The sequence below is a fragment of the Lepisma saccharinum genome, chromosome 10, assembly GCF_977018435.1.
Source record: "Lepisma saccharinum chromosome 10, izLepSacc3.1, whole genome shotgun sequence".
In the NCBI taxonomy this organism is placed as follows: Eukaryota; Metazoa; Arthropoda; class Insecta; order Zygentoma; family Lepismatidae; genus Lepisma; species Lepisma saccharinum.
This window is the reverse complement of record NC_139238.1, coordinates 37,215,542-37,241,452: the sequence shown is the minus strand read 5'-3', so window position 1 is coordinate 37,241,452 and position 25,911 is coordinate 37,215,542. Positions and strand designations below refer to the sequence as shown.

The window sequence follows — 25,911 nt, the reverse complement described above, 5'->3', positions numbered from 1 at the left end:
ATATTTAGCATTCAGCAGCTAATTTCTTCAGTTTTCCTAAGGAAGCTCACCGATTATTTTTCTTAATTTGTCAGGGGATCAGTGGCGTAGCGCAGTTCTCTGCCCCCCCTGAAAGTAAAATATTGGGGACCTCTTAGTGAAAAAAAAAATCGAGAAGATGCCAGAGTAGGACGGACGCACAATGGTTGTAAAATATAGGCTATTAACTTTTACCGCAAATACTCTGCCTTCCCATTCTCATCGACTCAGGATATATATCAGTGTGGTAGTTTCTCAAAACTAAATAATGCCTGAATCACACGGAACTGGAATTCCAGTAGGAATGTTCTAGTTGACGCTGGACTGGCTACCCATTTGCTAGTTTTCGCCTCACACGGTACTTGTTTTGATAGTCTTTCGTTCCCATAATGGCGGCCGCGCGAGATGTAAACAACGTATCACTTCACACTTTTAAAATACGATAACTATTCAACCGAGAGGAATATCGCTTCGTATTAAATGGTTTTAGGTAGAGAAGAATGGCGCTGATAAAATACATACTTTACAACGTTTACTAAACACGTATGGAATAATATTTTAACTTTTTCAATTGTAAACACCGTACACTCACCATAGACGGTGTAACTCAACATGCCTTTCGTGCTGTATGCACTCGGAAATCACAGACAAAAAACGCTACTTTGCAAACTCACAGATTATTTTCACATGGTCAAACTTTGCTCTGATTGGCTGTTGCACAGAATCTAGTCGAAGAAAGTTAGTAGCAATTAGAACATGTCCTATTCCTCAAAACCAGTCAAGCAGTCAGCCAGGTGGCCATGATTTCTACCTAGAAAGTCAGTTCAGCGCCAACTAGGACATTCCTACTAGAAATCCAGTTCCGTGTGATAGGGGCTTAAGAATGGTCTGAATCTCTGTTAAATAACTGGAAGAAGAAATTAGAAATATTTTCTCTTACTTCACCGCAGTGGCACAGCCAGGATTTTTTTTTTTTTTTGAGGAGTGGGGAGGCTTCACACAGCCAAATATTTTGTTCGTGATCCTTTCTATTCTTTGTTCGAAACATTTTTTACAAATTAGGTTACATAATACATACATTCAAAAAATACTGTTTGGGGAAATTGTTTAAAGGGTACTAAACACTCCTCTTTTGGACTTTAAGGTGGATGCACCTTCAGCCCCAAAAGCCATCCCCTGGCTACGCCAGGCAAAGATTCAATGTAAGAGTCGCTCACATTAGCCTTATAATACTAATAGTGAGTTATATACTCAAACAAACTTAGCATTTCAGTCATGGGGGTTGATCTGGACCTGTAGATTGTTGATAGAGAGCGACTTATCATCAAAAGGTAAATTTCAATCTGCTACGAAGAAATAGCAGCGGACTCCAGTCTTGAGAGATAGATAATAAAGCGGCGATGGGACTTTATTCACTGAGAATGTGTCACCCATTGAAATGCTCATTGGAAAGAGGAAAGGTTGTTACCGCACGGGCACTATTTCATGTTGGTGTTAGTGAACCTCAATATTATTATTCATAATTTTAACCATGCCATTTCTTTTCGATAGACCACTGATATTTATTAAATACTTTTCATTGATTGATTGATTGATTGATTTAGTTTATTTTACTTCGCGTTTTGTGCCTCTTGGCTAATTTGCGAAGATGGGGATGAGTGATGAAATGATGAAATTGATGAATGGACATTCACAAACAACCAAGCCCGACCGGGATTCGAACCCGGGACCCTTGGCATCGCAGCGCGATGTGCTAACCACTCGGCCACAGGGTCGGGCAAATACTTTTCATGAAACAAGAACCATTTTGTTAATAGATCATCAGTGCTCGAAGAGTGTGTGTGAGAGTATAAGGGACATGGGGGATGCTATTCCCCCAGCTAAGAAAAAAAATCATGAAGCATCCCCCCACGTGGATAATTTGCATAAGAATCCTCTTCCCCTAACTCGAACAAGGCAATTCGCCGCTAGGAATTTTCACTTCGAGCACTGTATCTGCTGTATACCCTGCGTGGCGAAGAAGGGGCTACTGGACACAAGGGCAAAGGGATAATTGTCCTTGGGCTCCACCTCCTGAGGTTTTGGGCCTTTTGAAGTAAAACGTAACAGGCGTGGACAATGTGAGAAATTTATCTCGGATCTTATTTCAATTTCATATTGCGTAGCTATAAAGGTATGAGATGAGAGAATTTTCCTATCTATTGCCATCTGTGAGGAAGTAAGTTAATTCTGCATTTCGGATGACACCCATATGTCAAGTTGCCCGGGCCCCTCTGGCTGAGACAACACGCCACTGCTTATTATTGCAGACGTCATCATATGATATGTTAATGGGAACCAGATTTCTGATTCGCAAATATTTTTTTTTAAATAAGCGACACTATTTGTTGATTTTTTCGATTATGTAGAATTTCAGGAGCACACAGAGATAGAACATTGCCTACACCTCGGAGCCCCCTGCATTGCGTGTGTTGCGGGGGCGGCCGCTACGCCACTGCAGGGTATGTTTGGAAAAGTATAGTTAAACCTATCTATAGAGATTATGTTGAAAATAAATATGGTGCTGATACGTACAAGTTTCGAATTCCTCTCAGTTTCGCCTCGAATTTACGTAACTATGTGAGTTATTCAGACATATAAAGTGGATATCTACCTCATTATTGACAAAGAAGTTATATATTTTGTTTATTGTAATTGCAAAGTTAATCAGTCAGTTACAGTTGCAAGTCTGTGCTGCCTGGTTTCATGTGTGATTCAGGATAAAATTGGCATTTCTAGGGTTCACAGCATAGAAATGATAAATCAAGCTTAAAAAAAATTATTAAGGAAAATTGTTTGCTACAATGACCTCTATACGTTGTGAGACAATGTATACATTGTTTATACTATATATTTCATGACTTGAGGCGAAATAAAGAGTCTCTTCGTCCCTCAAGCAGTCCTTAGATCGATTCAGGAAAGAGGCACATATACAGTGGTTCCCAGTGGCGGCGATTGGGTTCCAAAATGGGGGGAGGGAGTAGCGGACAATTCACTTTCCCTTGGTAGATAAGGTTTAGCATAGTGCGGGTGCAAAAGTGGGAAAAAGGGTGGTGCAAGTGTCCTCCACGCATCCCCTAATCGCCACCACTGGTGGTTCCAATCCCAATTTAAACTTAGATCCTGTCCGGATTAGCCTATCTGAACATAAACTGGACCTAAAATAAACTTTGACCAACTTTTGAGTCGAGACAGAGACGAGAATGAGAACAAAGATTTACAACAGGTTTAAAAATCATATATTTAAAATAACGATAAAATTATAAATATCTGTATATAGCCTAAATAAAAACTATGTGTGCAAAATTTGCATTATAGAACAGGAAACCTATGTTTGTTGTTCTAAAATGGTATTTACGATGCTCCCCCCCCCCACACACATATATATATATATATATATATATATATATATATATATATATATATATATATATATATATATATATATATATATCCATATCCATGTACGCATGTGTGTATAGAGCTCGAATTTTGTACCCCCCTAAATGAAAAACGTTCCTGCGCCACTGATCGCGAAAATGAGGATGATGTGATGATGTGATGAAATTAATGAAGGGATCTCGAATAATCCAGGCCGGGATTCGAACCCGTAATGAGCGTGCATTCTTATTCCTGTGTTGTACTCTGCAGTGAATAATGAAATAGTTTGAAATGAAAAATGTATGTCAGAACTCAAGAAGCCAAATGAATGTTATTGAAGAAACTTCAAAAAAGTGTGTTTTGTTACCTGTTTTGTTTCTGTGCATAAAGTGGACTTAAAACACCAAATCAACCAACCGTGGAGGAGTGGTTATCACAGCGCGCTACGACACCAGGAGTTCCGGGTTCGAAGCCCGACCTGGGCATGGGTGTTATTTGTGTTTGTCCCTTCATTAATTTATCGTATCAGCTTCGCAATTAACCAAATGTGAGAAAAAAGCGATGCTAAGTAACAAAAATCAAGTCAAATCATTGATTGATTGTTTGATTTGGTTTATTTTACTTCGTTTTTCCTTCACTTTTGACTAATCGCAAAGATGATACAATATAATTGATGAAGGGACACACTCACAGAATACCCATGGCCAAGCCGAGATTCGAACCCCAGGATCTCTGGCTTAGTAGTCAAATCAAATCTTTTTTATTTTCAAATGGGGGTGGGGGTTACGTGTACTTTTTTTAGTACTCATTCATCATTTTGCAATCATTTCCTGTTATTGACGTTCTATTTCTAGGAATACTGAGCCCTAAAGGGGGGAGGGGTACATGAGCCACACCAACTCCACCTTGAGCACGCCACTGATCGCTACCCCAAGTGTCGACGTCACCGCACGTCACTGGTTCTAGGTCATTAAATATTTTGATAACATTTTCACGTCATTTAGAAATACTTGGTGCAATTACATTCTAAGAAAACCCAACTCATACATAAAAAGAGATATCGAACTAGTAGCACCGAAAACTTGACCAAATGTCTAGCCTACTACCAAGTTCAAACTTATCGTCCACCTAACCTTCCGACAAGTTTCTTGTGGACGCTTTAATACGTGTCAAATATCAGTACGTGGTGAGGTTGGAGAATGGTGTCCTCTTTAAATCCAAAAAGCTGCATACTTTTCGGCAGGCAAATCTTTGATAACTGGACCATTAATGGAAAAGAATGATTTTTCAGTTGTGTTTGTTACATTGTTAAGAAATGGTATGACATATGTTTCAATATATTTTCTTTGGGGGGGATAAAAACATCCCTGGCAGGAATAAAATATTTTTATTTTGCCGGGATATTTTTTTTTCTGGGGGAAATCCCCACCAATCCCCCCAGTTATTTGGCACACTGGAGGTAACGTATATACATTTTAAGAGTCAGCGCCCTCATTTTGTCATCTTTTCCTGCCTTTGAAGTCCTTTTTTAGAAATACTCCACCACTCCCAGGCACGCCACTGGTGATCACTTGTATTTCTATTTTTATTTTCTTATTTTTCATAGTTTATTCTACTGTTTTCGCTAATTACGACGATTAGAAATTAAATAAACTTCATAGGCGATACTTGAAAAGAAACACGCATGACAAGACCAGGCTTTTAAACTCAAATCTTCTTCTTTGGTTCGGGCACTTACGCAACTAACTTTTAAAGACAATCTCGGACACACTAATATTATTTGTTACGTAATGGCACATGTTAATTCCTCCGAACATCAGAGTTACGCCCATATTAATTTCCAGTTTCCTAACCCCTTTTTTAGCCTCCTGTGCAAATTATAAAATTTCAATATACGGTACTATCTGCATAGTTTGAATTTTACAAATTAGAGTATACCTTTTTTCTTTTACATATTGTGTATATGTATGGTGGTAGAGCAGCCTAGGCTAAACCTCGGTCTATAGTAAATAAAAATATTTTTCTATTCTATGCCCTGAATATGCAGTAAATGCAAAAACAACAAATGTAAAGTAATATACATGAAACACATTTCACAATTTAATCTGCAGGGCCAGTTGAGGATACGCATTTTCGCCATATTTTTATCATTTTGGCCTATGCACAAGAAAAGAAGCACCAAGCGCGGCTTCAAACAAAAGCACGTTTCCAGTCTGCTAATTAGAGATCTGTAGTCCTACCAGTCTCACTCTCGCAAAATGACGATGATTTCAGGAACTTATTTTGTAATTGTAGATTAGGCACACACAGGAGATATACTACGTAGAAATTTTCAGTGAAAAATGCAGGTTCGAGCAGGACTCGAACCCGGGTGAACCCTTTGTAATGTTTGTGGTGAAAACTTTCTGTCGTCATTTGGTTGGGTATGGCAATAATTGCTGTAACTTGCAACCTATAAGTCACATAAAATAATGTGATTTATGATAAAATATCGCCACAATTTCGGTATACATTATTTTCTACCAAATATCTTCCCCAAATACATTATTTTCTCCCAAATATCTCACGTCCTCCCCGATGCCGCAGTGGTAGCGTCGTTGCCTTGTAATCAAGGGGTGCCGGGTTCGATACGCAGTTGGAGGCACATGGCACAATGGTTCGGATCCCACTTTAAACCGTAGGTCCAGTCCCGATTAGCCTTACTGTGCATAAAGTGGACTTAAAACACCAACTCAAACCAAACTCAAATATCTCATCCCCCCTGATTCGTGTGCGCCTTCCATCCCATGTAGAATTACTATTTTTTCAATTGGAGTGCATTAGAGTGGGAAATAGGGGTATGCGGGATCCCGTCCCGATCCCGACTTCGGGAAATAAATTCCCGACTTTTCGGGATCCCTAGCAGTCGGGAAATACCGAACGGTCAATTTTAAAAGTCGTTAATACTCGACGTTTTCTACATTGTAAAATGTCTGGAACTTATCGAAAATTGTTCGTTTTTGTACCAGAAATGCCAAAACAATCATTTAAAGTGAAAATGACGTATAGAATTCGAGATTTCCAGAGTTTCGGGAAATTATGAACATTTCAAAGTCGTGAAATTGCAAATTTTTTTCCCGTCCCGATCCCTTCCCGACCCAAGAAATTAATAATAATAATAATAATAATAATAATAATAATATTTTTTATTGTAGAAACATTTGAGAACATCACATGTATTACAATCGTCAGAAATATACATATAAAGTATCTATAGATCTTACAAAAAAAAAAAAACATCCAAAAAGCATTTTAGAAAAGTAACACCACTTACATAAATTTAGTAGTTAACATTATTGTTTTCCAATCATAACTATTTTACCTAATACAATTAATTTCAAAGAATTCTTCTACTCTATATATACAGTTTTCGGTTAATATTTTTTGTACTTTTCTTTTGAATTCTAAAAAGGGCAGTTGCCTTAAAGACAGAGGGAGAGCATTGTGAAACTTAACTGACATGTAGTAGAAGGTTTTTTGTGTCTTCTTGTAATTACATCTAAACAATCCTAAACAATCCCTATTTCTGGTTTGATAGGCATGTGAACACCCTAACTCCTCATAACTGTGAATGTTCTCTTTTATATAGAGTAGGCATTGGAATATAAATATAGCAGGAGCTGTCATAATACCTAGTCTAACAAAACTTAACTTACAGTGGCCACGGCTTGGAAGACCACACATTAATCTTACACATGTTTTTTGCATTTTTAATAACCTTTTTATTGAAGGCTGATGACCCCAAAGTAAGGTACCATAGCTTAAGTGACTGTGTATCTGTGCATAATAAACAATTTTTAGAACCTTCAAGCTTACACACAATCTTAACCTACGTATTAAATAAACCCCTTTGCTAACTCTGGATTCAACTCTACTGATATGATCCTCCCATTCCAAATGATGATCTATTAAGAATCCCAAAAAGGTGACAGAATTCTTTTCATGCCCTGTATTATGAATATTACTATTATATGTAAGTTCCAGGTTTTGGATCTTATCAGTGTTTATACAAAGCAAGTTAGCAGTACACCAGTCCTGTACAATATCGGAAGTAGATTTTAATGAGGACCTTAAGAGATTATTAGAATCAGAGTTCAAACAGATATTGATATCATCAGCAAATAGGTAACTACTGACCAAGGGTGTTGAAATGTTATATGGCAGATCATTTATGTAAATAATAAAAAGAATAGGACCCAGAATAGATCCTTGAGGTACTCCATGTTTAACAGGTAACAAGTTTGACTCCATTTCTTCAAAAACTACTCTCTGAGATCTCCCACTTAAATATGATTGCAAAAGTGACAGCGCTCCATCCTCAAAACCATAAAATCTTAACTTTTTTAGCAGAAGAGAGTGAGATACAGTATCGAATGCTTTGGACAAATCATATAGTTTCACATTAACAACTTTCTTACTGTCTAACCCTAATATACAATTTTTCAAGAATGAGACAGCAGCCTTAACTGTACCTAGCCCAGTTCTATAGCCAAATTGAGAGTTACTAAATAACTTATTTTGTTCAAAATAATCAACAATCTGATTATTTAGGACAATCTCAAAAACTTTTGATATGACTGGAACCAACGAAATAGGTCTGTAACTATCAGGAAAAGACTTATTACCCTTTTTAAATATGGGTATCACTTTTACAAGCTTCAAATCTTCAGGGAAAACACACCCAATAATACATGAATTTATAACATGAGTTAAAGGTTCCTTTATAAAATTTACTCCATATTTCAATATGATAGAGCTTAAGTTATAAATATCCTCACATCTACTACTACTCATTTTAATGATTGCTCTTTCAATGTCTTTTACTTCAACAAGATGAAAATTAAAAGTAGTTGTAGGTTTTAATAATCCATTTAAATAAAAACTTGAATCATTTTTACTTGGGCAAGATGAAACTTTGTTCAGGATTTCTTCAACTTTATTAATAAAAAAATTGTTGAGTTCAGAGGCGCTAAGTTGGTTATTAAAATCTTTTCTGGTCACATGTATGGAATTACTCTCTTTTTTTACAATATCCCACATTGCTTTTGACTTATTACTGGAGTTGTTTATAAAATTATCATTAACCTTAATCCTAGTTTCCCTAACTAATCTATATAATTTCTTCTTACTATTTATATACAGGTTCTTCATGCCATTTGAACCAGTACTAATATAAAAGTCATAAAAACGTTCACATTCTCCTTTGAGTTTGTCAATTTCTTTACTTCTAACCCTTGTAGGTTTGGGTTTAGTAAGTTTGCCTACAACATACTTTAGAGGAAATGCCCTTTCAGCTGAATTAGACATTTCAGACATTAAAAATTTCACTTTGTCATTTATATTATTTACAGAACAATACATAATTTTCCAGTTAACAAGTGATAGTTCACCGCACACCCCTAGTGTTGTTGTTGTTGTGTTGAGTTGATGTTTAAAGTTCACTTTATGCACAGTAAGGCTAATCGGAACTGGACCTACAGTTTAAAGTGGAATCCGAACCACTTGTGCCTCTACCGGGTACGCCCCTAGTGGGGAACATGGAGGTAAGAAGGGGGTGGGGAACATAATGCCAAGCAAATTGTCCATCCCGATGTCTATTCTCTTTGTTACGCAGCGAGAACTTAAAAACTTCAAACACGACGGAACACCAACTACCCACAACCTCTGCACCAGCGTATGTAAAAATCCATTCCTTACACGTAGGATGCAAGAGAAAAATTTTGGGTGCATCACTCCCTCTCAGTGATGTGCAGTAGACTATAAGTTTACGTCTACATGCGTTGTCTACACGTAATCTACGCGTAGATTACATTGGGTTATAGTTTACATAGACTACGTAGACAATCTAAAGTGCATTAAAATTAATTTTGAAGGGTTTCATGAAGGGAAAGTGACATTTTCAACTATATTGGTTCCTAACGAAATGAAAAGAATCTTATTTACAACAAAATTTATCTTCTCTTCTATTATCAACTATGGAAGAAGATAAATAGTATGCAAAAAACAACAACAGATGGCAGTCGTGAAGCAAAAGTGTCTTTTCCCCATAAAACACTAGAATATTTCGATTTGGAAGAAAGAGTATGAAAAGTTCTTTTCACACATCAGCAACTGATACGCAGTATAATTTTCTTTTAATTCCACGGCACCCTTTGCTAAATTATCACCTTTTGCCATGCTGTTTACATAGATTACGTAATCTACGTGTATGAAATAGTCTACGTGTAGAATGTAGACTATCGTTGTTTACGCGTAGACGCACATCACTGCCCTCTCTTTGAAGTTTGATTGAACCACAAACTTACCTATATAGTCTGTGCCTCTCCTTGAGATGTGATAGCGAGTAGTCTGTGAACTGGTGCAACAGCTGATGCGATTGCAATAGATTTGTGTTCGTTTCGTGGCAATCAATACGTAAGTTTTTTCGTTAAACTAGCTATTCGTAATTAGTGTAATTTGTATTTAAATAAAATTAATATGTTAATAACCAAGAAACAGAAGATGAAACTTGAATTATTCTAATCTTAATCCACAAATTAACATATTCTAATCGTAATATGCATAACCTGTTACAACCGATGACACAAAGAAAAGTTTGGCCGACTGGATGAATCACAATTTTAATCCTAATAGAACTTAAGAAAAGAAACTACTTGTTCATTACAATGGAAAACAAATAGAAGAAATTCCAGAGAAAATTTTTAGGTATATGTATTCATGCAAATCTATCGTGGGATAAACATATATATATACATTATCCGAAAAGTTTAGCTCATATTGTTCAAGATCCTGAGGAATATGCTAACAAAAGATATGATGAAAACTTTGTACCATGCAATAATTTATTCAAGAATAACACGGGATACCATTCTGCGGCCTATCATCAAAAGTAGAAACTATTTTCAAACTCCAGAATAATAATGCAAGCACCTACTAAACCAATCGGTACTAATTTACTATCCTTCGGACACATTTATTTATTTGTAGAGAAGAAACTACTTACCGTAATAAGTTCCTGTAGCATTGTCGAACATCGGGAAGGTGTTTTGTGTGATTTGGGAATGTTTCAGAGCTGAAATTCATGTTCTTCGTTGAAAATTAATTCTCCGACGGAGATAGCGTTTGGCGCGTACATCTTCCGACACCATCACGTTCGTACACCTTCGTACACCATCACCTTCGTACACCGTCGTGACTATCATGACGCGTCGTGATTGTGTTTTGTTGTTGTGCAGTGTTTCGAACTCCCTGCGTTTGCGACGAGAGTTAGAACTGTGGATCGAGGGTTTGGAGAATGACGTGTGGTGGGTGTGTTGTAAAGTTTGTGGCGGGTGTGGACAAACCATTGGCGCGTGGATAGGTTAGTAGGGCCACGCAAAGGTTTCAATAGTTAAAAAGATAGCTCCACGAACCATTGGCGCTAGCCCCACGAACCATTGGCGCGTGGATAGGTTAGTAGGCCACGCAATGGTTTCAATAGTGAAAAAGAAAACCCCACGAACCATTGGCGCTAGCCCCACGAACCATTGGCGCTAGCCCCACGAACCATTGGCGCTAGCCCCACAAACCATTGGCGCTAGCCCCACGAACCATTGGCGCTAGCCCCACGAACCATTGGCGCGTGGATATGTTAGTAGGCCACGCAATGGTTTCAATAGTGAAAAAGAAAACCCCACGAACCATTGGCGCTAGCCCCACGAACCATTGGCGCTAGCCCCACGAACCATTGGCGCTAGCCCCACAAACCATTGGCGCTAGCCCCACGAACCATTGGCGCTAGCCCCACAAACCATTGGCGCTAGCCCCACGAACCATTGGCGCTAGCCCCACAAACCATTGGCGCTAGCCCCACAAACCATTGGCGCGTGGTTAGGTTAGTAGGGCCACGCAATGGTTTCAATACTGAAAAAGAAAACCCCACGAACCATTGGCGCTAGCCCCACGAACCATTGTCGCTAGCCCCACAAACCATTGGCGCTAGCCCCACGAACCATTGGCGCTAGCCCCACAAACCATTGGCGCTAGCCCCACGAACCATTGGGGCGTGGTTAGGTTAGTAGGCCACGCAATGGTTTCAATAGTGAAAAAGAAAACCCCACGAACCATTGGCGCTAGCCCCACGAACCATTGGCGCTAGCCCCACGAACCATTGGCGCTAGCCCCACAAACCATTGGCGCTAGCCCCACGAACCATTGGCGCTAGCCCCACGAACCATTGGCGCGTGGTTAGGTTAGTAGGCCACGCAATGGTTTCAATAGTGAAAAAGAAAACCCCACGAACCATTGGCGCTAGCCCCACGAACCATTGGCGCTAGCCCCACGAACCATTGGCGCTAGCCCCACGAACCATTGGCGCGTGGTTAGGTTAGTAGGCCACGCAATGGTTTCAATAGTGAAAAAGAAAACCCCACGAACCATTGGCGCTAGCCCCACGAACCATTGGCGCTAGCCCCACGAACCATTGGTGCGTGGATAGGTTAGTTGAGTTAGGTTGGGATACATAGTTAAAATTTGGTGTCAGAACGCGAAAAATAAAGTTAAAAAGAAATAGATCTGATTAAGTTTGTCGACGGGCATTTCTTGGGTTCCGAAGGTTGAAACACTGCATAACAATTGAAAATCGAGAAAAAACAAGGCCGATGCGTCATTCCTACGCGTTATTATTTACGAAGGTGTGCGCGCCATGTTGTGTGTGAGGCAAACGGAAAGGTAGGAGGAAGAAGTAGTCGTTAGGTGAAAAATTGCTCTTAGTTTCATCAAACCAACGTCAATACACGTTCAGGAATGTTCCGCGAAGCAGATACGTAAGTTTGAATGTCAAAAATTTGGCAAAAGAGAAGCCGGACGCGCAATTATGTAGGAAGGTGTACTCGCGATATTGTGTCTCAGGCAAGGGAAAACACCTACCAGAAAGACGTTCTGGTAATGTGAAAAATTGCAATTAATTTCATCAAAACAACGTTAATACACCTTCAGGAATGTTCCGCGAAGCAGATACGTAAGTATCAATGTCAAAAATTGACGAAACCGAAAAAATAGAGGTGTCCGAAGGATAGTAAATTTTTACCGACGTATCTGTAGTTCATATTTGGCGGTCACTTGTTAAAATTGTACATTTACGTGTACAACTTGTAAAATAACCTTGCGATTTACCACGGTGATTGTCCATACATAGCAATTCGGAACCATCTTTCTTTCGCAATTAATTAGCTAATGGTCTTCCTTTACGCACAACAATCTTGTTGACGACAGACGAGGAATGCCTACGAGGTTAGGTTAGGCCTGTTAGGTTAGGTTCCATTAGCATAAATACAAAGAAAAATTAATATTTTAGCTAAGAGAACTATACCTTATCTTGCCTGTTGATTTCTTCATGTTGGGAAAATGGCGTCTTCCGTGGAGCTATTGTTCTTATGGTAGGGTTACGTTACGTTAAGAAAACATAGTTTATTTCATTTTTTTCTCGATTTCCATACTTGACCGCCAATTATTACATGCAGATTCGTCATTAGGAGTTCACAATTAGTGAGTAGGCGAAATTTCATAGAAATTGGAGAGTGGTCCGGTATTGTAAACTCGTTCCGCAACTTCCATTAACAAGTACAGCAAAGTAAATGTCTGTCATATCGGAGTCACATTAAAATCGGATATTTTGTGTTTCGGATGGTTCGTACTTACCAATTGTGAAAAACTAAATATGCTGACCAAGGCAGTAATTTATTTTATTAAAAACCTAAACTAAAACGTTTCAACCTTCGGCATGAGTTTACAATACCGGACCACACTCCAATTTCTATAAAATTTCGCCTACTTACTAATTTCGGTGTCCTGGTGACGTATCTGTAGTTCATATTTGGCGGTCACTTGTTAAAATTGTACATTTACGTGTAGAACTTGTAAAATAACCTTGCGATTTACCATGGTGATTGCCCATACACAGCAATTCGGAACCATCTATCTTTCGATATTCCTTAATGGTCTTCCTTTATGCACGACGAGGAATCCCTACGAGGTTAGGTTAGGCCTGTTAGGTTAGGTTCCATTAGCATAAATACAAAGAAAAATTAATATTTTGGCTTAGAGAACTATACAGTGCATTGCACGTTGATTTCTTCATGTTGGGAAAATGGCATCTTCCGTGGAGCTACTGTGTTACGTTACGTTAAAAAAAACATAGTTTATTTCGTTTTTTTCTTGATTTACTTACTTGATCGCCAATTATTACAAGCATATTCGTGATTAGGAGTTCACAATTAGTGAGTAGGCGAAATTTCATAGAAATTGGAGAGTGGTCCGGTATTGTAAACTCGTTCCCAACCTTCTAGCAAGGTCTTCACCAGACTCTGTATCAAGTACAAAAGTAACAAGATACACAAAAAGGGCATTATATATACACAAACATTACTCCCTCCAGACTATTAGAAAGTTGTTAGGAACTTTCTAGCAGGTGGCTTTCACTTTCCAACTGTACTTTCACCTAAAAGGCTAAACATAATTACTTTCATATAGAATGTGAAGAGATATTCATATAGAATATCTCACGCTCTTTTTCCTTCATTTTTCTCCCTTCTCCTCTTTCTCTCTTGTCCTTTCCACTCTTTCTAACTCCTTCTTCCATTCTTTGTTTAACTTCAGTCCCCCATTCCAGTTCATTATGTCTTCTTCACCTTTCTTCTCTATTTCCTTGGCTTCCTTCCATTTTCTCACCATTTGCCAACCAGTGTTGCCATCCCTGTCTAAGCTTTTGTAACAGAATTTATGATATGACTAGGTACATAGAGCCATTGGTGTTCCCTGTGCTCATGTCTGCAAATTTTAATTTCTATCAGTGATTTCTTAGAGGAAGCCAAATTTGACAGTACAGTCTTTATCGTGAAATTGTCAATTTTAGTATAAAAACTGACAAACTGTATAGTAGACCAGCCAAAGACCAAAATTGTGACGTTCACCTGCATGGAATGTGGATGACAGGCACCCATATTAATTCAATCAGCCATAGGTCAGACAGAAATACTAAGGTGAATGCCACTAAAAAATTGACCTTCAAGGTCACTTCAAGGTCATATTTTGACCCAAAAGGTCAAATCAGAAAGTCTTCGAAATATAGTTATGTAATATATAAATAGAAAGGTATGGGTGAGACAAACAGTTTGGTACTATTTTTAGGTCAGAATATCGATCTTGGAAGTAGGTCATAGTCCAAATTTGAGAATGTTACACTGGGTTATTCAAAATTATTGTCTGCATTTCAATATTCTTTTTGGAGCATATCTCGAAACATTTTAATTTATAACCACACCGATTGATGGATACACACTCAGTTCTCTTTCATAATAGGCAGTGTCCTGTAGTTATGCATTTGGCCACTATCAGGTATGGTTTTACAAGATTGTGGGTCATACGACTTTTTTGTGCTTGAGTTTCATCATAGTCATTCTGTTGTCGTTGTCCAAACATATTCCATTCGCCGTTGATGTGCAGTTTCAGGAGACATAGTGGAAAACCGGAAGCACAAGTGAACCACATTAGAGAAGCTTTCCAACAGAGTCTTGGGAACTCGGTAAACCAAAGCTAATAAGAATGAAGCCATATTGCCTATCCTGCTTCGAGCTTTAACACCTGACGATCAATATCGAAAGAAGGCTTACAGAGAAATTTGTTGGTCAATGGTAACTGACTGCCTGTGATGGAATTCAACGGAGAAAAGCCTTTTCAGAGTCATGATGCTCTATCTTGTAATACCCACCTCCAGTGGCCAAATGTGCAACAGCAGCGCACTTTCGAAAAATTGGTTTTGGGTGGAGGGTAACCCCCCAAGTAAGCCTGCTTCCACCCCAATATATTCGAAAAAAGCGCTTATTGTTCTGGTTCCTAAGAATATACCAGGACGTCGGTTGCTCCAAATTTAACAGTTCTTGTGACCTTTATTTTCTCTATTTATTACAATTTGGTTGCATTTTATAATAAGTATAATAATAGCTGACAATACTATACATAGGAATATATATATCAGCGGCGTAGTGCCCACGTAAGGCTTGTAAGTCCACCTTACAAGTTGAAATTTTTGAAGAAAACTTATTTCATTTCCGTATTTATATAGAACACACACAAAAATATCAGACTGCAAGTAGAACTTTTAACGAAACAATTGAGGACTTGTTTTGATTTGAGTTGTTTCTCTGTAAGGCTTCTTCAGAGGACTTACGGTAGGTGAATGGAAGAAATGATTTGGACTCGCCCATGGCGGGTGTGTTTGCTTACGTAGTATCTTCTCAACCAATGACAGGGCACCCCGATTCTGAGCCAGATGTAAGGCGCATTACGAGTGGGTGCTAACTGGCGAGAATTTCTGTCCCCAGGCAGGCGAAGCTTACGCTGGCATGGTTGCCGCTGCGTATGACTCATATGCTTGTCACAGTCGGAAGAGAACAAAGAAATTCGACTCCCGTGTTGTTTCAACAATGCTTGACTGAGATGTAACAAAACGGGTGTCATTTTTAATGTGTAAACTAACTATTAAGTTCACAAACGAGATGGTATAATGTTGGATATTACCTCCATTAGAAGCAGCGAAGTTAACGATAAAAGAGGAATGACTGGCAATCCTAGATCTGCCTGTGCCCGCAAAGTTTGGCGTGTGCATCCCAGTTGCCCGTAATGTTAAAGCATGCGCATACTACTTAGCGTTATGATTTACAGAATTTTTTTTTGACCTTTTCCTTTCACTAAGTTGCTTGATATGCTTTTCAAAATTTGTGCAAACATTGTAACCATGATAATGAGTAATATTCGAATGCATTTGCAAATTGTATTCTACGCATTTCCCACAAATGCCTTTTTTAGTGAAAGAAAAATAATAAGAAGAATAAAAATATGACATGACCTTTCCAGAAGAAGAGTTTGTGTCCTTAACTAAGCTGTATACATAATTTTTCAATTGCTACCAGTTGAAAGTTGAGCTACAGGTAATTTATTCTGAAGCTGAATATCGAGTAAAGAGTTTGTTTGAACTTCATGAGTACTTGCGTACTACCCATTTGAATGAAGCTGTGGAACAAGTGTACAAACTAACAGAATTGTTCCTCACTACTCCTGCCTCAAGCTTGTCGGTGGAAAAGTCGTTTTCTGCACTGTAGAGGATTCATACATTTTTCAACGCAGCATACAGACTCAGGCAAGGAAATCTGACTTGGGACTGATATCCATTGAAAAGGAGCTGCCAAAGACATTGACCAGAAACTCCCGATTCTACGACGACGTGATTGAGGTGTTCAGACTAAAGGATCGTCGGATCGAGTTATAGTATAAATGAGAATTTTCATTAAGTAATACATATGCTAGTTAAATGTTTTTAGGTTTTCTTTATCCAATATATATATATCAGTGGCGTAGCGTGATTCTATGAAAGGTGTAAGGCCTCCTTAGATAAACCTGACCTGAATATTGGATAAAGAAAACCTAAAATATATATATATATATATATATAATACAATTGGTGTATACCATGGGTGGATATTCCGTGGAATGAAGGGAATGATTCATTCCCTTATAAAGTAGAACACATGCTAATTTATTAAATGTGTTTTTGTTGTCAATTTACTTTTACAGTTTCATTCAAACCATTCTATCACATATCTTCTTCTAGGGTTGTAAAAATAACGAGAGGTTTCTCCTTGTCCGTAGGAGGTCTCTCACCCTCGGCATATTTCGTGACACTTTGGGGGAAAAGGAGCCTTCTGCTCCGCGACTCATTCCAGCGTAACAGTTTCTTATGTGCCTAAAAATATTTATATTGTAATATCTTCCCTTCAGTTACAGCAAATTTTGTTCTGTGTGTTGTCCTAGTGAATTTCATGTGCGCTATTCAAACAGTTGGCCAAATCACTGCGCTTCAATGGACTCGAAGGGAATGAATCTGCAGAACTCATTCAGCATCTTGCGGCAGCCAGCTGATGGTGCTGGAAAAAGCATAGATGAGTGCTGGAAACACTCTTCGTCCAGGGCCTGACATCGAGAAGTTTTGAAAGCCTAGTTTAAACTCTGAGTGTATTAAAGAAAGCAACGTGTTCATTTTAATCCAGACCAATGTGTAATAATAGTTTGGTTGCAGAAGAGCATTAAAACTACTGTTGGCTTTGCGTCCTATTTTCAAATGCTTTTTATTTGAAGTCCACTTTATACATAGATAGGCTAATCGGAATTGGACCTACAATTGAAAGTGGAAACCGAATCACTATGTGTCTCCACCGGGTATTGAACTCGAGACCCGTTCATTACAAGGTGACGGTGTTACCACTATACCATCCGAGAGGGCCTATCTTCAAATGAAATGGGTGAATAGACTTGCAAGAAGGTCAACAGCGGAAACTGGAGATCAGAACTAATGGATATGAAGAACGCGAGAAACGTTTATTCTGAAGACTCTTTCTGTCCATTGAAATTAAGTTAATGGTCAACATTTCGTCTTTGCTCGTCTCAGATGAGCAATAAGTGTCGCTAATTCCTCGGATATCTCGAAGGGAGGACAATAACTTTTGTTTCATTTTAAGAAACCTGCTTTGTCATGTTCTGTTTTCTTTCAAGTTACGTGTGTTAATTGTTTTCAACAATTCCGGTGTCTAGTGCTAGTGTCACTTTCAGCACTTTGCCGAAGTAACAGTTATTGCAGAAATTGAGAAGAAGCTGAAAACTGAAATTAAAATGAAGATGGATTCTACAATCTAGTGATAGAAGAATTCATAAAGGACAGTTAATAATAATAATAATAATAATGCTAGTTTCAATTTCTTACGGCATGTGCTTCCCTTGCTGTAAAATTCACGGACCGCTCCTGGTGTATACAATACATCGTGTGGTATCTGTTCTGGGATCCAGAACAGTGGACATGAACCTCATGAGTGATATTACATTATATGTACATTTTTTTTAACCATTAGTCTACAGTAGAATATGACATTTACCTTATTGTACAGTGAAATTTAACGATTCTAGTTACGACTATTGTATTTACAATGTACAACAGCATTATTAACACTTCTCAGGATAGTAAACAGGAATGCATAATCGCAGAGTCACAGTTAATTCTGTTCTGGCTTTCCAGAGCGGTTCTGATATCAATAAGCTGTTCTTTACAAAGTACGAGGCGTATTCGTGTAGTAAGTACCGTTTGCAAATATTGCTGCTGTAGCACTGCAGTCGCAACCGTGTGAGTTTTCGTTGACGTCCTTCATCCATTAGTAAGCCACATGCAGTCGTGGGAGCAGGTCATGCTTGTCCTTCGTAGGTTTATGAAGGTTTGAAATGTTCAAGAAAATCAATCGGCCCGCCAACTGTGAAGTCCGATCTAAAGAAGGTCGTGAAACAGTTCACGATGAGCCAAGGAGCGGTCGGCCATCTGTTGTGACCGAGAATTTGGCGCATGCGGTCGATGTGGAAATTCGTGAAAGCAGATGCTTCACAATATCGTTGCTTTCCATGGAATTTCAAGAAAACAGTTCTCTACAAAATTGTGACAGATCGCCTGGAATATTGAAAATTGTGGTCAGCGTTTCGACTAGGATGATGACGTCAAATCAGGAGTGCATGGATGGCTTTCATCACAGGCGGGAACATTCTATGACGATAGGATACAAAAACCAGTGCCACGCTATGACACGCTTGAAAATTGGTGGAAACTACGTAGGAAAGTAGTTTAAGGTCTGTAGAATGCAATGCAAATAAAAAAAGATATAAAACTATTTTACTTTATTTCTTACACCTTTCGGTACTTACTTTCCGAATATGCCTCGTATTTTTATCATAAATGTACAGAACTCCAGTCTGGCATTCCAGAGCAGGGCACACTTACGAAAGAAAACTAGGTGTCTACATCAATTGGTGCTGTTATAAATGCCTTATGTTCCATTACATGCTCCAGAAAGTCATATTGAAATGCCAACAATCATTTTGAATAACCCTCTATTTCTTATAAGTGGTCTTCGCATGTGAACTTCATGAAAGCAAAGTACTGGGTTGAATGAATTGTGGACAGAATTTGGCGTGCAAACAATCAACACAACTGAACCCATACCGAATGGAAAAAGCATACTACCGGGCAGTGAGAAGAGATCAGTTCATAGGTTCTGACATTTTCATTGAATGGCTGATGTGAGCAACTGATTGCATAATTGATGAGCATTCTCAGTTGTTGTGGACCTATTCATAAGATGAAAATCTTCAATTTGTGCAGTGCACCTCGGTGTTGTACTCGCCTCCTACCACTTGAAGAGGGCATTGGAGGCCTCTTTATCATTTTACAAACATTTCGGGCACTATACATTACTTTCCCCCTATCCCAGTGTATGAGCGGTGGGTGGTTGCAGGCCGAGTGTCATCATCTCCAGGGTTGCCAACCTCACAGCATGTTAAAAAGAGAGTATTCTTGTCTTGTGAACTGGTTGCTTGCTTTTAACAATAAGATAACTAAATAACAGCTGGCTTTATGATGGATTGGGCAGTGTCAAGCTAGGGGATCCAGCTTCAAACCCTGGTCAAGTCATGTATGTATCATTTTGTTTGTCCTCATTGTTCATTATGTCGATTAGACCTTGAGGTAGATAAACAATGTAAAATAAACAAAATATAATTGGATGGAAATAGCTAGATAAACAAGGTTACTTCGATGTCCCTTGCAATCAAGGGGTCCCAAGTTTGTTACTTGGTGGAAGCACATAGTGGTTTGGATCCTACTTTAAAAAGAAGGCCCAGTCCCGATTACAAGAACTCAAATTTTCGATGCCATAACACAAGTTTCAAAAATTTAAGTATGATTCGATATTTTCTGAACGCTTCGGTTTCTTTGTTGAATTTTTTGTAGTTTGTGTTTGTGTTCATACCAACAGTTGTTGCTTATTCTTAGATATATTTCCATCATTTTCAAAATTTACTTGAGTGTACCAGGTGTGCCGGTTAATAATTCTTAATTGATCCGAAAGAAAACAAGTTATACATTGTGCCCATCTGGCCGTCAAATTGTGGATGCCCTTCCAGAAAAATCATTCACATTTTGAGGTGAGCCAGTCAGCAAGCCATTGTTCGACATCTTTGTAATTGTTGAATTGTTGCTGGGAAAGTGAGTGACATCGATGAAAACAAGTGGTAGTCCAAAGGGGCTAAGTCTGGTGAGTATGGCAGGTGGGGCAAGAATTCCCAGCCAAGTGCAGAAATGGTGTCTCTGACACCTTTTGCTCATGGGCGTCCGCAGGATTTTTTCCAGGGAGGGGCAAGAAAGGTATTTTTTTCCAGAGGGGGGCAAACAAGTCACATTTTCCCTAAAAAAAATTACTTAAGTTTGAATTTATGGTGTTCATGCAATAATTAACACATATTATTGTGGCTAAAATGAAATTTTATGTGTGAAATACATAATTTTTGTTTGACTTTCATTTTCCAGGGGGGGGGGCCATGGCCCCCCCTTGCACCCCCTTCCAGACGCCCATGCTTTTGCTGTGTGTGATGAGGCGTTGTCGTGTTGCAAAATCACTTTTCCGTGTCTTGTCGCCCAATCTGGGTGCTTTTCGATCAATGCATGGTTCAAATTAATGAGTTGTTGATGATAGCGAACGGCATTCACTGTTTCACCTGGTTTCAGAAGCTCATGGTTCACCACACCCTTCTGATCCCACCAAATGCACAGCATTGTCTTCCTTCCGAAGCATTTCGGTTTTGCGGTCGATGTTGAAGGTTGTCCTGGGTCAACCCATGACTTTTTGCATTTTGGGTTCTCGAAGTAGATCCATTTTTTGTCCCCAGTCACTATCCGATGCAAGAAAGAATTTCTTTCATGACGAGAAGGCAACACTTCACACACCATTTTTCACTTTTCCATTTGTCTGTCGTTCAGATTATGTGGGACCCATTTTCCTGCCTTCTGGATCTTTCCTTTGGCATGAAGACGATCAGATATGGTTTGGCGACCAACATTTAACTTCTATGCCAGTTGTTGTTGCGTTTGCATATCGTCTCCATCCAACAGTGCTTGCGAATGGCATCTTGGAATTTTTTCAGCTGGCCCGGGCGATCTTTGTCTTTCAAGTCGAAATCACCACTTGTGAATCGTCAAAACCAACGCACACACGCGTCTTGCGTTAGGACATTGTCACCGTACGTTTCCACAAGGATACGATGGCTTTCACTCGTGTTTTTCTTTTGATTGAACAAGAAAAGCAGGACATGCTCCTTATTTGGTTTGAAGGTCAACAACATGTTTCCCACACAAACCCAATATCACGATCACTCGCATTCGGTTGCACATCCACGGCATTTTCACAGGTACTGTCCTGGCAACACACTGACGTAACAGTTGAGACTGTGGACCAACCCTTGCTTCCAGCGCCATCCAGCGACGAAATTAAGAATTATTAACCAGTATACCTGGTATGTGTGTCGAATAAAGTTGTTTATTGGCATCGTTAAAGTATCTGGAATTTCTGCTGTTCGTTTACAATAGCATCATATAATGAAAACTTTCATACGAAAGTTTGTTATTGGAATATCATTACTTTTTCTTTTTAATATACAGGTTGAGGCAAGAGTCAGCATCACAGTTTTAATTTGAAAACTGCTCAACGGAGGACAATGCAACTTTGGATATTGGTAATGGGGCTGGGATCACACAAAATGGGACCAGTGTGCATCATGGTGGCCATCTTGGAAGCCGCCATTTTGTAATTACCTCCAGATTTTCAAATGGGAGGGGCTCATCTGTCATGTCATTGTGCGTTTTCTCAGAAACAAGAATATGCAGCTATTTTTCCCCTAACTTTATTTGGTGAGGATATTTTGACAGTTGAAGTTCACATTTGGCATCCTACAAGATATGTGTTGCCTGTTCTGTGGCACATAAATTGCAAGACGTTTTACGCCAGTCCTCATGGTCACCCAATATCACTGCAGGGTCCACAAAGTCACATGCTTGCTGGATCCGGTGGTGGAAGATGTCAGAGGTCAATGATTTTGTCTTGATAAACCATTACTTTAAGATGGCCCCAAAGGTAAAAGTCAGGGGGTGTAAGGTCCAGAGAACGGACTGGCCACTCAGTGGGGTGCCATTTATTCGAATGCAACACCCGGAGTATGGATCTCTGACTGCTCCTGACACTGATGCCAAATGTCGGGGTACTGCATTTTGGGCTCTTGACCAAGGATTCCACCAAAGCCGTTGCTGCTTCCTCGTCTGTTGTTCACTACGTTCTCTGTCATGCACGTATCACGTCTCTTTAAACTTCCGCGACATGGTATGTGAGATGTCGTCTCTCTCTGGATGCTGGGCATTGGAAATCCTCTGCGACGACAACCCTGACACTGCGATCCACACTTATGAGAACAATTTCTACCTGGAAGGAATAAATAACAATCCATTACATTACACCAAATGTGAACTTCAACTGTCAAAATATCCTCACCAAATAATGTTAGGGGAAAAGTAACTGCATATTCTTGTTTCTGAGAAAATGCACATCTTATATGACGTGCCACATGACCATCTTCTTATTTGAAAATCTGGAGGTAATTCCAAGATGGCTACCATGGTGCATACTGGCCCCATCTAGTGTGCCTCCACCCCCATTACCCATATCCAAAGTTTCATCATCCTCCGTCAAGCCATTTTCAAATTAACAGGGTGTTGCTGGACTTTTGCCTCACCCTGTATATAAAATTATTTTCAGGACAGTACATAGCATACAGTCTAGGCTACAAGGACCATGAGCTATTTGTCCCTGAGTAGGCTTTAAAAAAACCTTTTAATCCATGGAATGTTAAGAGCAAGCACCAATGCTAAACCAACGGCTACAGGTCTGAGAGAAATATTGGAATGCACTTTGATCTAATGACATACTTTCGAGATCTATACTTTGACCTAAAAATATACCAAACTGTTTGTCTCGTCCATACCTTTGTTTTGATATATTACATGACTATATTTGGAAGACTTTCTGATTTGACCTTTTGGGTCACAATATGGCATCCACCTTAGTATTTCTGTCTGAGCTATGACTGATTGATGGGTACCAATCATTAACATTCCATGCAGGTAAAATAATTTTTTTAAGCCTTTTTGTTTCTTGGCTGGTCTACTGGGACTGGTTGATTTTCACTTTGACTTTTTCGTTACTAACAACAAAACTGGTAGAAAATGCAGGGGGTTAATTCTTGGTCAGGTAATAAGTTAAGAATGTATTTGTTAGGAAACAGAATGTAGAGAGGGGGAAGTTCCCTGGCTCCCCTCCCCCCAATTTTAATGCTAGTGACAAATTAATTTGGGAATTCATGAACTATCTGCGATCGTTTGTCCTAATGGTCCAGGTTCCCTTGACCCTTTCCTTAATCTTTCATCTTCTCAGACTGTCCATGATTGTTGATATAGGTGCACAAATCGGCTAACAACACAAGACTCTAACCCAGAACTTTTTACATTGAGATCTGGTCCACTGCACTTTTTGACACTTTGTGTAGTGCAGGTGTACCCCGGTGTCAGGCTGGTGCAACGAAATGGCGTTCAACCAAGTAGACAAATAGCTGTGTTGAAGTTCAGAAGATTCAACATATGCCTGTCTGCTGCTTTAAACATTCATTTGATTAGTTAGCATGCACCACGTGACCGTACACCGCATGCCACACTGCTGCAGAACATAGTGCAAATGGTGCAGACACCAAATATACTACTTGACATCAAATCGACGAAGTAGATGAGTCAGTGTTGCACCTTGTAACCAACTAGTTGCTTCGGTGCAAAGAGAATCAAAAGTGCAGTGAAGTAGATGGAGCTTATGTGTCAAGTGAGTTTTAAAACCTTAGAAGAGTGGTAAAACATGGTTTGTATGCAAACCATGGAAACTATTGTGGTGATATTTGGCCCCAACAAGTAACTTGGGAAGACATAAGTAGGTGTTACTTGTTGGGTAAGAATAAAGTACGCTGAAAAAATTAATTACTATGCAACCATAATTTCATTACCAATTGCTGTGCTAACAATACATTTCTTTCCAGGTGGATTCACAATGTCTAAAGAGACCCATCATCCTGATCGTGAGCTAGATCTGTCAAATTGTGGCAGAGGAATCTGGCTAGTAAAAGTAAGTAATTACTGTTTTTAAGAAAAATATGTAATTAATATTTGAGATTCACAACAAATAATGTAGATTTCTACTTTACAAACATGTGTGATCAATTTTATCATCATGTTTCACAGTTGGTTTTCAGTTTTATTCCCCAAAGTGTAATAGCTAATTTATATAATTGATGGTTTGAAATAATACATTTTAAATTAAATATTGGCATGTTTTGCACACTGCCATGTGATTGTTAGTGAAGCCGACCTCCATTGTGGAGTGGTTAGCACAGCCTGCTATGATGCCAGGGGTTCCGGTGTGTGTATGTTCTTTGAATATGTTCCTTAATTTCATCATTTTTCATTAGTCATCCTCATCTTTGTGATTAGCCAAAGACAGAATGCAAAGTAAAATAAACCAAATCATTCAATCGATTGTTGGTGAAGTTAATACGACATAACCCTTCCCCTCCACACACACACACATACAGATCTAGCATATTTTTATACTGGATGTAGATTTGTTTTATTTTATGTTGCTTTGTAGCTTCTTTTGGCTAATGACTATGATGGTGTGCATTGATTTAGGGAGGAAGTTTTGCAGAAGGATGAGGAATGCATCTAGAATACTGGAAATGATTGTGGAAGTAATTTTAAATTTCTGAGAAACCATTGTGTCTGTATGTTTTAAAGATCAAGAAAGTGTTAATTTGTGAGCAATTAGGTTGTGTAAGTGATGACTCTTGCCACTGTCTGAAGCATTATTTTCGCATGGAAACTGGTGGTACACATGTGCAGGAGATTAAGGCATCAACATTCTAACAATCCTAACCTACTAAAATCACATGAATAACAACATGGTACGCAAATAGAAAATGTGGTTGTGTTTTCAATCCGTTTCAGGTTTTGATTCTTGATATATGCTGTAAACAGTGTAGTATACTCTTGGTTAGTGATGATACATCACTAGTTTTTACCTCACTAAAAGAAACATCTGATATGAGAAATGCTTTTCAGGTGCCAAAGTACATCGCCAGTAGATGGGATAAAGCGCCAGGAAATATTGAAGTAGGGAAATTGAAAATTGTGAAGTCTCGGTGAGTATTATTGAGAATAAAAGCTTATTCTGTACTAAATTACTGAAGAAAATGTGGTAATACCAAGTAAATATTTTGCAACTTCTACAATCTTGTTAAAAAATTTAAATGAACGAAATTACTAATTGAAGTCTTTTACTGTTACTGAAAATAATAATAGTGATAATAAAAACCTGCTTTGAATGGGCAAATAGATTTATCATACCCAGTATGGCATAATAATTACTCAGCTGTAGTTCTAAAATATTA

At 38.8% G+C, this 25,911-nt stretch overlaps 1 protein-coding gene across 2 annotated transcripts in view; it reads left to right on the top strand.

Moving 5' to 3' along the window:
• Window positions 1-9,777: 9,777 nt before the first annotated feature.
• The window catches only part of TfIIFbeta (transcription factor TFIIFbeta), a 54,070-nt gene continuing 37,936 nt past the window's right edge, over window positions 9,778-25,911 (top strand). Inside the window, exons 1-3 of one of the 2 annotated variants that reach the window (XM_083130440.1) lie at window positions 9,778-9,891; window positions 24,505-24,590; window positions 25,583-25,662. In XM_083130440.1, the coding sequence (XP_082986566.1) occupies window positions 24,516-24,590; window positions 25,583-25,662 (155 nt within the window). In that variant the 5' untranslated portion in view covers window positions 9,778-9,891; window positions 24,505-24,515. Of the gene's footprint in view, window positions 9,892-20,617; window positions 20,637-24,504; window positions 24,591-25,582; window positions 25,663-25,911 lie in introns of those variants that run through there. The other variant, XM_083130441.1, reaches the window with a different exon arrangement.